At 40.0% G+C, this 12,500-nt stretch overlaps 1 protein-coding gene across 6 annotated transcripts in view; it reads left to right on the top strand.

Moving 5' to 3' along the window:
- zmp:0000000755 (phosphofurin acidic cluster sorting protein 1) overlaps window positions 1–12,500 on the top strand; it is a 40,082-nt gene that overhangs the window by 5,132 nt on the left and 22,450 nt on the right. For 3 of the 6 annotated variants that reach the window (XR_009273879.1, XM_058795463.1, XM_058795464.1), the window contains exons 2-4: window positions 10,148–10,235; window positions 10,593–10,682; window positions 11,075–11,200. Coding sequence is in view for 5 of the 6 variants with exons in the window: in XM_058795463.1 (XP_058651446.1) it covers window positions 10,148–10,235; window positions 10,593–10,682; window positions 11,075–11,200 (304 nt within the window). In the remaining variant the exon portion in view is untranslated. Of the gene's footprint in view, window positions 1–10,147; window positions 10,236–10,592; window positions 10,981–11,074; window positions 11,201–12,500 lie in introns of those variants that run through there. The other 3 variants (XM_058795465.1, XM_058795467.1, XM_058795466.1) reach the window with 3 other exon arrangements.

Raw genomic sequence — 12,500 nt, 5'->3', positions numbered from 1 at the left:
ATGCTGGCTTTGGGGCCTGATTAGCTAAAGTTGACATTACGTCAGCTTTTAAAGTCATGCCCATACATCCAGATTTTTGGCACCTTTTTGGTATTCATTGGCAGGGAAAATTCTACTTTGCAGTACGTCTAACTTTTAGCTGCAAAGTAGTCCAAAAATTTTTGACATGCTGTCAGAAGCATTATGTTGGATCTTGTAAAACAACTACGCAGTCCCTTACCTGGTTCATCTTCTACATGACTTTCTCACTATTACCCCAAACCATTTCCCTCCAGCCATTCATCTCGCTAAGGTTCAGGAAGTTTTTTCTAAATTAGGAGTTCCTCTGTCCCCAGAAAAAACTTTGGGTCCTACTACATCCCTAGAGTTCCTTGGAATTACCCTTGAATTATCCAAGCTTCCCTTCCCAAAGACAAAATAGATAGGATAATTGCTATGTCCTCCAATCTGCTCGAAGCACACCAATGCAGCAAACGCGATTTGCGATCCCTGCTAGGCCATTTAAACTACGCTATGCGTATAATACCTCAAGGTCGCCCTTTCATCTCCCATTTACTGTTGCTTGCATCTTCCATTCCGGAACTAGATAGCACCATATCTTTAACCCCTTCCTGTCTCGCAGATCTTAAATTATGGATCATTTTTTTAAACAGTGGAACGGCCTGACCTTCTTTTATGACGACATTCAATCTCGCTCCAGTGATCTCCCTCTGTTTACAGATGCCGCTGTAAACAGAGGGAGTATCTTTGTATTTAAAAAATGTATTTAGCTACCACTTGTAGTACACTTGAGTGTACTAGTGAATGCAAGATGGGTTCAAGTGTGCTACAAGTGCTGACTAAATACATTTTTTAAATACAAAGATAGTATGTTAAAACTGCATTTTAGTTCATATTCATGGCGTCTCAAAATAGCACAGTTGAGTACACTTAGATGATCTTAAGTTGACCTTAAGAAGTACTAAAGGATAATTTTTAGTATATTAAGTACAAAATTAGTGCGTGAAAATAGAGCACTTTAAGTACATTATGGAAGTGTACTTGTTTTCACCTGAGTCCTCAGAGTATCGGAAATTACGACAAATTCAAAATTCAACCCAGCCGTTCACCCAACCTGCAGTGCCGCTCCATTTGATACTGCCGCTGCAGTGCCATCTTTGGGGGGCTTCCGAATGTTCAATAATCTTGATTCTTTAAGAGGACTTTTCCCTTGAATTTAGTAACTCTCGCTCACTGTGCGCTTTGGAATGCACGTTTTTGGGGGGCTATCAGAGCTTGAGTAGAATAGTCTCAAGCCAAATCTGTTTACCATTAATGCTAAGATTATATGGGCGCACAAACTCGTGAAATATATATATATATATATATATATATATATATATATATATATATATATATATATATACACACTATATATCAGAATCAGAATCAGAACCAACCGTTTATTGCCAAGTATGCTTGCGCATACAAGGAATTTGTTTTAGTGTCATAAGCTTCCAGTTTACAGAGACAACAACGACACACAGACAATAAAAATAAGATGAGAATAAAAAAAATACACATATATAAATATAAATAAACAAAAAATTGAAAAATAAAAATAATTTGAAACATAAATGTTTGTATATACAGTTGTGCTATAGATGATAGAATGGGATAGAATAGAAGGAGATGCAGGGATGTACGAGGATGGAGGTGGTAGCAAATAAATATAAGGTTATTGCACATTGTTATTGCATAATGTGGGGGGGGGGGTAAGGTGGATTGCCTGGGGGAAGAAACTGTTCTTGTGCCTGGCTGTCCTGGTATTTGGGGCTCTGTAGCACCAACCAGATGGCAAAAGTTCAAAAAGGGGGTAACTCGGATGTGAGGGATCCAGAGTGATTTTCTGAGCCCTTTTCCTCACTCTGGATGTATACAGTTCTTGAAAGGTGGGCAGGGGGGCACCGATAATCCGTTCAGCAGTCAAAACCGTTCTCTGTAGTCTTCTGATCCCTGATTTTGTAGCTGAGTCAAACCAGACAGTTATTGAAGTGCACAGAACAGACTCGATGACGGCTGAGTAGAACTGTTTCAGCAGCTCCTGTGGCAGGTTAAACTTCCTCAGCTGGCGAAGGAAATACAACCTTTGTTGGGCTTTTTTTACAATGGAGTCGATGTGAGTGTCCCACTTCAGGTCCTGAGAGATGATGGATCCCAGGAACTTGAATGTCTCCACTGCAGTCACAGTGCTGTTCATGATGGTGAGTGCAGGGGGGTTTCTCCTGAAGTCCACGATCATCTCCACTGTTTTGAGCGTGTTGAGCTCCAGGTTAAGACTGCACCAGACAGCCAGCTCTTTAACCTCCTGTCTGTAAGTAGACTCGTCACCGTCCTGAATGAGGCCGATCAGTGTGGTGTCATCTGCAAACTTCAGGAGCTTGACAGAGGGCTCTTTAGAGGTGCAGTCGTTGGTGTGCAGGGAGAAGAGCAGCGGGGAGAGGACACAGCCCTGAGGGGCACCAGTGTTGGTGGAGCGGCTGACATGAGTTTCCCCAGCCTCACTAGCTGCTGCCTATCTGTCAGAAAGCTGGTGATCCACTGGCAGATAGAGCTGGGTTAGTTTGGTCTGGAGGAGTGGTGGGATGATGGTGTTGAAGGCCAAACTAAAGCCCGCAAACAGGATCCTCACGTAAGTCCCTGATTTGTCCAGATGCTGCAGGATGTAATGCAGTCCCATGTTGACTGCATCATCCACGGACCTGTTTGCTCGGTAAGCAAACTGCAGGGTGTCCAGTAAGGGTCCAGTAAGGGTTTCAAATCTACAGTAAAACTCATTCAGGTCATCAGCAAGTTGTTGATTCACCTCAGTGCTGGGGATGGTGTCCTGTACTTGATGGCTTTCAAACCTTTCCACACTGAAGCGGAGTCATTGGAAGTGAACTGATCTTCCAGCTGTTTAGTGTAGGTCCTCTTAGCCGCTCTAATCTCCTCATTCAGTGTGTTCCTGGCCTGATTGTACAAGACTCTGTCCCCATTCCTGTAGGCGTCCTCTTTGGCCTGACGAAGATGTCTGAGTTTTGCTGTAAACCATGGCTTATCATTATTGAATGTAACATAAGTCCTGATGGGAATACATATATCCTCACAGTAACTGATATATGAAGTTACAGTCTCTGTGAGTGTCCAGATCGGTGGCAGCAGCTTCAAAAACACTCCAATCAGTAAGGTTGAGACAGGCTTGTAAAACCTGCTCTGTTACATATATGTATATATATATAACTTTATTTTTAACATTTGTATTTATTGCTTTTTTATGATTTATTTAAATTTATGTATATATTTGTTTACATAAATATATTATTTATTTTTTATTTGAATTAAGTTTGAGTTCATCTACAATGTGATATCATTTCAGTCTATAATGTTCTGTTTACCATCAATAATGCAGCTCCTTCACACACTGTTACAAACCAGTTCAGCGCTCAGATAATGTTCATGATATTCCTCACGACACACGTTTATCAGAGTGAGAACACATCTGTGTGAGTCTGTTAACAGTGCAGTGTGATTTTTACTGCCGTTCATTATTCTGAATATAAACATACTGAGGAAACACATGAATGTGCATCACACTGTATAAATAGTGAGCATATTCTAGAAATACTCTTCTTTTTTTCAGGGTCATTAAAAACAGCTGAAGTCCCTCTAGAATCAACTGAGGTAGAAATAAATGATGTTCACTCAATTCATGCAGCAAGAGAGTACTGTAGAAATATAACACACACACACTCACGCATTGTGTTTCTATGTTTTATGGGTTCATTCCATAGGCGTAATGGTTTTTCTACTGTAGAAGCTGTATTTTCTATCGCCCTACACCTAAACCTACCCCTCACACTAAATTACTGACACTTTTACATTCAAAACACTTAATTCTGGATGATTTTTAAGCTTGTTTCGTCATTGTGACCTAAAACATGTCCCCACAAGGTCAAAATGTACTGACGTTTGGTCCTCATAACGTGATGAATACCAGGGAATACTAAAAGCTGTTTTTTCTTATTTCAGATTTAAATGTATTATTAGGATATATTTTTAGTGGACTAAAGTTTTTAAATGTAAACAGTTTAGGCTCAAGTGAACTGAATTAAGTGAATGTAACCTGTTGGGTTTTAGAGTATATAATAAATAGTTTTAATTAAGCCGTGTGTGTGTGTGTGTGTGTGTGTGTGTGTGTGAGAGAGTGTGTTTGAGCTGCTTGTGTCTTGTCGTCTAATCAGATGCTCTAAAGCCTCGTCTGCTGTAAACAAACCGCTGTAAGCTGCTTGTAACCTTGTAACACTAAAGCCGCTGATAATCTGCCTCGGCGACACTGAAGGCCTGTTCACACCAACAACGACAAGTAGAAACCATAATATGTTTGAAAAATCAATCTAAATATAAAAGGTTAGTGTTGGGTGGTTCTTGGCCTCCATGTCGTGCATTTAAAATCCTTTACTGCACGGTAAACCGTTGATTATCCCTTACATAAACATCGGTTTGCATGCTAATACAGTTATCATTCTTGACGTGAAAGGGCCTTGACTCTACATTGTAAAAAAAGATTTTTCAAAGTTTTAAATGAAACAAAGATTATTAGTGATTATTTCAGTTTTTCTGCTTCAAAATGTCATGTTTGATTCGTTTGTGACCCGTGCTGGCTAAATAAGTGTGAATGCACGCGGGCTAATTTTAAGCTACAGGCAAAAACAGTGAAAAATGTCGAATTTGAGGTTTTCACACAGATGAGTTCATTAAGCCCTCTTCTAGCGATTCCAATGCTTCAAATAGTAATTAAACATCTAATATTATCTTTATTTGTACGTTTTCTGAGAGGAGTACCTTTTCTTCGCTCGCTTCTCGCGCTGACAACGTAAAGACAACACCGTCGGCTTAATAAGTCTTAATAAGCAAGTCTGTCGCATTTATCGCTAATCAAACGATAAAAAACCAACAGGGAATCAGTCGCTGCTCTTGATTGAACTGCTTTTGTTCGCACTAAAATTGATTTTTAAATTTGATCATTTGTTTTTCTTAAAAACAAAGATAAAATAAAAATAGCTATATTGTGATTATTTTTATAGTAATGATTATTAAGAAAGGAAGCGGAGGATAAGATGGAATGTTGCTCAGTGATTTTACTTTGGAACCTTCAGAATCTTGGTAACACTTTAGAATAAGGTTCATTAGTTAACTGTAGTAACTGTAGTAACTGCGTTATTGAAAATCTGCTCATTGTGACTCATTTTGCCAGCACTGGTCAGATTTGTTTGTAATTAACAGTGAATTTTACTGGTGATTTCGGTGTCTGACCCGCTGCGGTGTCTGTTTCTCGTTGAGTTTGATCTGCAGTGATCCAGGAGTTTGCCGTCGGTTCTTCAGCTTCAGGAATCACACAGTGGTGTTTTTTCTCGGAGTGTTTCTGGGATCCTGTCGGAAGAGTTTGGGAGGAGCTGCTCAGGATGAGAGCAGAAACAATCTCTCTCTCTCTCCTCTCTTCCTGTCTGCGCTCAGGCATTTCCTGTGCACGGTTTGCCAGCAGCTCCAGGCCATTTACTTGAAGGATGAGCAGCTTTGGACCTGCTGCGCTCTCAGTTCTCACAGTGATATCTGATTCGCTCTCAGTTCTCACAGTGATATCTGATTCGCTCTCAGTTCTCACGGTGATGTCTGATTCGCTCTCAGTTCTCACAGTGATATCTGATTCGCTCTCAGTTCTCACAGTGATGTCTGATTCGCTCACAGATCTCACGGTGATGTCTGATTCGCTCTCAGTTCTCACAGTGATATCTGATTCGCTCTCAGTTCTCTTGGTGACGTCTGATTCGCTCTCAGATCTCACGGTGATGTCTGATTCGCTCACAGTTGTCATGGTGACGTCTGATTCGCTCTCAGATCTCACAGTGATATCTGATTCGCTCTCAGTGCTCTTGGTGACATCTGATTCGCTCACAGATCTCAGTAAGTCCTCCTGAGCGTGATTTGTGTTGTTGCTCTTGTCGTGTGCTTCAGAGAACATCTGCAGATCGTGTGTGATGAAGCGTGGAGATCTCTGGCTTGTTTTATTGACTGTTCTGCTGTTTCTCTGAATAAAACAAGAGCAGTTTCTTCTTGCTGAGCTTTGACTTTCTCTTCTTTTATTGATTGTTTCGCATCCAGCTTTTCCTCTTTCTGTCTGAAGTGTGGACAGAAATCTCCTGACTACGAGTTTTAGCACAGAAACACTTTCTTTTCTCTGTTTCATGTTCTCTTGACTCTTCTCGTGAGTATCAGCATCTGTCCTGCTTCTTCATGTTGTCTGGATGAATCTGATTTCTGATCAGTGACGTGTCGCTCATCTCCTTTAGTTTCAGTAAATTCTCTTTGCTGAGTTCTTTGAAAGTTACAGGACGTTTTCACTCAACAACTGCAAATAACTCAATAACTCGTTATATTACGCAGAATTTGAACTAAATGAGTTGTAGCAGATGTCCAGTTCCCAGCATGCTTTGCTTTGGACTGCGTCAGAAGTATATGAAGTGTTTTTAGTGCTGTCAAACAATTAATCACGATTAATCGCATCCAAAATAAAAGTTTTTGTTTACATAACATATGTGTGTATACTGTGTATATTTATTATGTCTATATAAATACACACACATACATGTATATATTTAAGAAAAATATGTTGTGTTTATATATTAAATATATTTATCTGTAATATAAATAATAAAAATATAAATATACACATGTAAATACATGTAAATATTTTCAAAATATATACTGTATGTGTGTGTATTTATAATCTGAAAATGAATTTCATGACTAATATATACAAAGTTAAACTTAATATTGAGATATATGAGTGTACTCAAATAAAATATGTTTCTTAAACTCAAATAGTTCAAGGTTGAAACTAAATGAGTTAAGTGAGTGTAACTCGTTGGGTTTTATTTGGAAGTGCATGAGTGAAAGTCTGTTCTGTTTCAGTCTTCAGCGATGCAGGATGGTTTTAGTGATCTCAGAGCGTCTCTGTCCATTAAGAGCCGTGTGGCCTGCAGATACAAGGCTGTGCATCACAGATGCGGTGATGTTTGTGAGGGCCGGTGGTTTGGTCTTTGTGTTTGTCTGCTGGAGGCTCCGCTCAGATCCGCGTTATTCACGCTCTCTGACATCTCTTTACTGAATCTCTATCGAGTATTTCCATCATTTCTATTCAGGAGAAAAAGCTGCAGTCTATTTATAGTGGCTCATGTTGTGATAATATGGGGTCAGTTGTCACAGTTATTATTTAATAGGTTATTTAATGGCTTTTAATGTAACAGTAAAACAGTATGTCCAGGGTTATTATAGTTAAATAAAACTGAAACTAAAATTAAAACCATACAAATAACATATTTGTTACTTGCAATAAATTAAACTTAATAGATAGATAGATAGATAGATAGATATAAAACAAAAACTAATGTGCAAAAACATAAAAACTACAAAACAAAAACAACAAAATGACTAAAATCTAAAATAAATATAAAAATAAAACTGATTCAAAATATGAATAAATCTGTAATAGTATCTCCATGATACTTGTAGTAGCCATGCTTACGATTATGGCACACAACAAAACCCAGAACAAATCATGAAATGGCAGAAATGTTAAAGATAACATCCAGAAATATCAAACCACTGTTTTAGCCAATTGTAGTTAAAGAATTGATGTGTATAAAACAACAGAGTTGTGACATCTTGCCTTATATTGTGTGTTTATGATCGTCTGAGAGTGCATCATGTATTCTGATCTGATTTTAATGCTAACAGCCTGTGATGTGGATTTGTGTGTCTGGGATTGTAGGACACGGCATATAAAGCCTGTGTGTGTCTCATGAGGGATAATACCAGTGTGTGTGTGTGTGTGTGTGTGTGTGTGTGTGTGTCTGTCATGGTCCAGGATCAGACACTCTGAACTCAATCACCAGCTCTCTGTGTGTGTGTGTGTGTGTGTGTGTGTGTGTGTGTGTGTGTGTGTACTGATCTCAGTGACGCAGGATTCATTCAGCAGATTCATTGAGAGAATTAAACCTCAGTCTGTGACTCCACCATCTGCTGCCCAGGGAAAATATCCTAAAAAACACTTACAATGTTAGTATTTTATTTTTTTAAATTGACTTTTATTTTATATTCATTATTATTATTTTATTATATTATTATTTTACTTTTTATGATTCTAGTTAATTCTAATGTAATTTTTCATTTAGTTTACTTTTTTGTAATGTTATTTTACCTCGTTTATTTTTATTTCATTTTAATTTAGTCTTTACTTTAGTTTCCTTGCATATTCATCTCTATTCGTACATTATCTATGCTTCTGCTGCAGTGCCGGCCCAAACTGGACTCTTTTTTGTCATGTAGGACTCTTTTGGCCTCTTGTACGGTCAGTTTTTCCATTCACAGCTTCTCTTGTGTCCTGAATATGTTTGTTCTCTTCACGTTTTCTTGTGATTTCTCCCATCATGCTCTCTGGGAGCCGTGAGTTCTTAAATATTCACGAGAAGCTTTTAAACAAGCAGCCGCTTTAGCAGCTCTCAATAATGCAGGAGAAGAGAGCAGACGATAATGGAGCAAGAACAACGTGCGAGGCTGTGGCCGAGAGACAGACAGACAGACAGAGAGAGAGAGACACGGTTCCCGCTCATCTCTCTGTGAATAGAAACACGCTGCAGGTCACCGAGGGTCTGTACGACACGCATGTAGAGCGTCTGCATGAATGGACAGACAGAGCAGGTTACTTCTGCTATGAAACAAGGTCTCCACTTTCAAATTTGGTCATTTTTAAGAACTTCAAACAATACCATTTTGTGGCTTTTTAATGTCTTGTGACAGATCGCTTATAGCATGAAATAAACATGAATGAACATCAGAAGGTATCTTGCTTCAACTGTGGAAAGATGCCAATACCATTTTTCAAGATCAGGTCCACCGATGTTAATCTACTGCACTCCTGTCTGGTTTATTTGTCTGACAAAATATTCAGCCTTATGATTGGTCCGATCACCTGTCAATCAAACTCTCAGCAAAGGTTCAGTTCAGCCAGTAAAGCCGTGTGTGTGTGTGTGTTCCATATTTCCTGTAAAAGTATATGAACATCACAGTTTAAATTCCCTCATTCCCTAAACAGAATGACAGAATAATGACCTGATCACACATCATTGGTCAGCCAGACAGATAGCTCCGCCCTCAAACACACGCCATTGGTTGAGCCAGTGTTGATATATCAGATGTAATAGGATATGTTCTGATACTTTCTCTGTAAATGAATGATGATGATGATGAAGATGAAGGCTGGGTATTAAGGAGGGTCACTAGATTGATCAATCTTCTGTTGTTCATTTATGTTTATTTGCTGCTGTAACTGTTAGTGGAGGAAGAGAAGATCGGTTCACTTACTGTACAGAGATACGACGCGACATTAAAGAGCGACAAAACGGTGTTCATTATTTGAGTTTTATAATAAAATTGACAGAATCTGAAAGCGGAGACTTAATTGATATTTCAGCTCAGCACTGATGATGATGATGGTGTGGTTTGAGTGAAGCAGTGACTCAGATCTTGTTTTCTCTGTCAGAGACTGAAGCAGCAACAGAAAGTGGGTCAGACAGACAGACAGATGTTGACATCTCTGGAAATGGTTTTGTGTGGAATGAGCTGTGGGTGGAGAGACGGATTCCTCCTGAGTGTGTGTGTGTGTGTGTGTGTGAGTGTGTGTGTGTGTGTGTGTGTGTGTGTGTGTGTGAGTGTGTGTGTGTGTGTGTGTGTGTGTGTGAGAGTGTGTGTGTGTGTGTGTGTGTGTGTGTTCAGTAACTAATAGCAGCTGTGTTGCAGGAAGAGGAAATGCCTGAGAGTCTCATTTCACCAGTGCTGGATCTCATCACAGAAGCACACTGAACGCACACACACACACACACACACACACACACACACACACACACACAGGCGGCCTTCACTCTCATGTATAACTCTGTAACTGAGATGTTACGCTGGTACAGTGATGGTGTAGCACTGAATGTTTACCATGATATTTACATGTCTGAGTGTGAACGCCTGAGAAACGTAGAGTGCAGAGAGTAAAGGCGTGATTGTGTGTCTGTCTCAGGCTGTGCAGTCTGACGCTGAAGAGGCTGATCGTGCTGAAGGAGCTGGATAAGGATTTGAACTCGGTGCTCATCGCTGTGAAGATTCAGGTCAGACTCCTGAGATCCGTCACATCTTCACTGCTAGAGCCTCAGAAACATCTTCATATAAACCACTGAAAGACTCGAGGGGGAATGGTTTAAATGTTTATCCAAGACAAACCTTCTGTCTAGGCTAATATGAACCTCTGATACTTCTATTGTTATAAAAATCAATAAAATAATTCATATTATGTCAGTTTAATGTTGTGTATCTCTATTTTATGGTTATCTTTCAGATTTTTAATGGACATTATATTAATATAACTATATTAAATAATTTAAAGACAACAATATGCTGGATGTTTAGTATGGTGATGCGTATAATCATACATTTACGTGTGTGTGTGTGTGTGTGTGTGTGTGCAGGGCTCCAAACGAGTGTTGCGATCAAACGAGTATGCTCTTCCTCCCAGCGGTCTGATGGAGACAGAGCTGGAGCTCACTTTCTCTCTGCAGGTACGACTCTCTCGATTCAGTGAATGATCATCAGTGATGTTATTCTGCAGGAAAACCCACAAATTCACCCATTAATGATCATTCTGTCATCATTTACTTCCCCATATGCCATTCACACTTGTATGTCTTTCTTCAGTGGAGCACAGAAGATGAGAAATGAGAAATGTCAGTGAGATGTGAGAAACGTCTCAATGTTGTTTGCACCCCAATGTTCTTCAGAATGTCTTCTTTTACAAAAGAAAGTCACACAGGTTTGGAACAGCAGTGAATGATGACTGGGTGAACAGTCCCTGTGAATGTAATTTATTCCTGACTCTCAGATGATTGTGTTTGTGAGAGCCGTGATGTCTGGTGTTCCTCTGACGTGTTTCTGTCCCGTCGTGTCGTGACAGTATCCTCACTTCCTGAAGAGAGACGCCAACCGCCTGCAGATAATGCTGCAGAGAAGAAAACGCTACAAAAACAGAACCATTCTGGGCTACAAGACGCTCGCGGTCGGAGTCATCAACATGGCCGAGGTAAAAGCTGTTAAGTCCCGTTCACACCAAGAACAATAATCATAACAGTAACAATATTAGCATTCGCACCAATGGAAAATATTCAGTTTATTAACAGCGCTGCAGTTTTGTAGACCGCTGCTTTAAATGCTCACATTTACATTTATTCATTTTGCAGACACTTTTATCCAAAGCGACTTACAGTTGGGCAATACATCAAGCGATTCATCTTAAAGAGGCAAATAGACAGAGGAAGTGCTCATAATACCAAGTTTCAAGCATTGTTCAAATAAGTACAAGCTAGACAGGGAAAGATTAAAAAAAAAAAATGCATGAGAAAGGGCCTGCAAACCTGTGAGATCGAGCAGTTTTTGCAATGTGGTCTTTGAAGGTCAGCTGGTCATCAAAGATTACACCAAGATTTCTGACTGAACTTGTTGGGGTAATCTAACTGGAATCCAGCTGAATGGTGAAATCATGCTGTAGAGTTGGAGCGGCAGGGAAGACAAGAAGCTCAGTCTTTGCCAGGTTGAGCTGGAGGTGATGTTCTTTCATCCATGCCGAGATGTCCGCCAGGCAACCTGAGATCCTTGCAGCTACCGTTGGATCATCTGGTTGAAAGGAGAGATAGAGCTGTGTGTCATCAGCATAGCAGTGGTAGGAGAATCCATGTGCCTGTATGATGGGACCCAGTGATGTAGTGTATGTGGAGAAGAGGAGGGGTCCAAGAACCGATCCCTGAGGAACCCCAGTGACCAGTGTATGTGCTTTGGATACCTCCCCTCCCCAGGCCACCCTGAAAGACCTACCAGTGAGATAGGATTCAAACCAGCGAAGTGTAGTCCCAGTGATGCCCAGTGATGAGAGAGTGGACAGGAGTATCTGATGATTGACAGTGTCAAACGCGGCAGATAGATCCAGCAGAATGAGGACTGATGATTTGGAATCAGCTTTTGCAGTTCGCAGGGCTTCAGTGACCGAGAGAAGCGCAGTCTCAGTTGAATGGCCACTTCTGAAACCTGACTGGTTAGCGTCCAGTTTGTTGTTCTTTGAAAGAAACAGTGATACCTGGTTGAAAACAACTCGTTTGACCTCTCAAGCTGTCAGAGGTCAGATGGATTGTGATTGGCTGTCAGTGTTTTTATGGTTGTCAGTGAATGTGATATCTGTCTGTCTTCAGTCTCACACTTGCACTGTTGATTCCACTGCTTTCTTTTGTTTTTACTCAGATGCTTCAGTCTGAAGTCGATAACACACACACACACACACACACACACACATATATGTACGTACACATATTATTTCATATTATTTTCACATA

The sequence above is a fragment of the Onychostoma macrolepis genome, chromosome 13, assembly GCF_012432095.1.
Source record: "Onychostoma macrolepis isolate SWU-2019 chromosome 13, ASM1243209v1, whole genome shotgun sequence".
NCBI lineage: Eukaryota > Metazoa > Chordata > Actinopteri > Cypriniformes > Cyprinidae > Onychostoma > Onychostoma macrolepis.
Note: the sequence above shows the minus strand (reverse complement) of the source record. Positions and strands in the feature narration are given on the sequence as shown.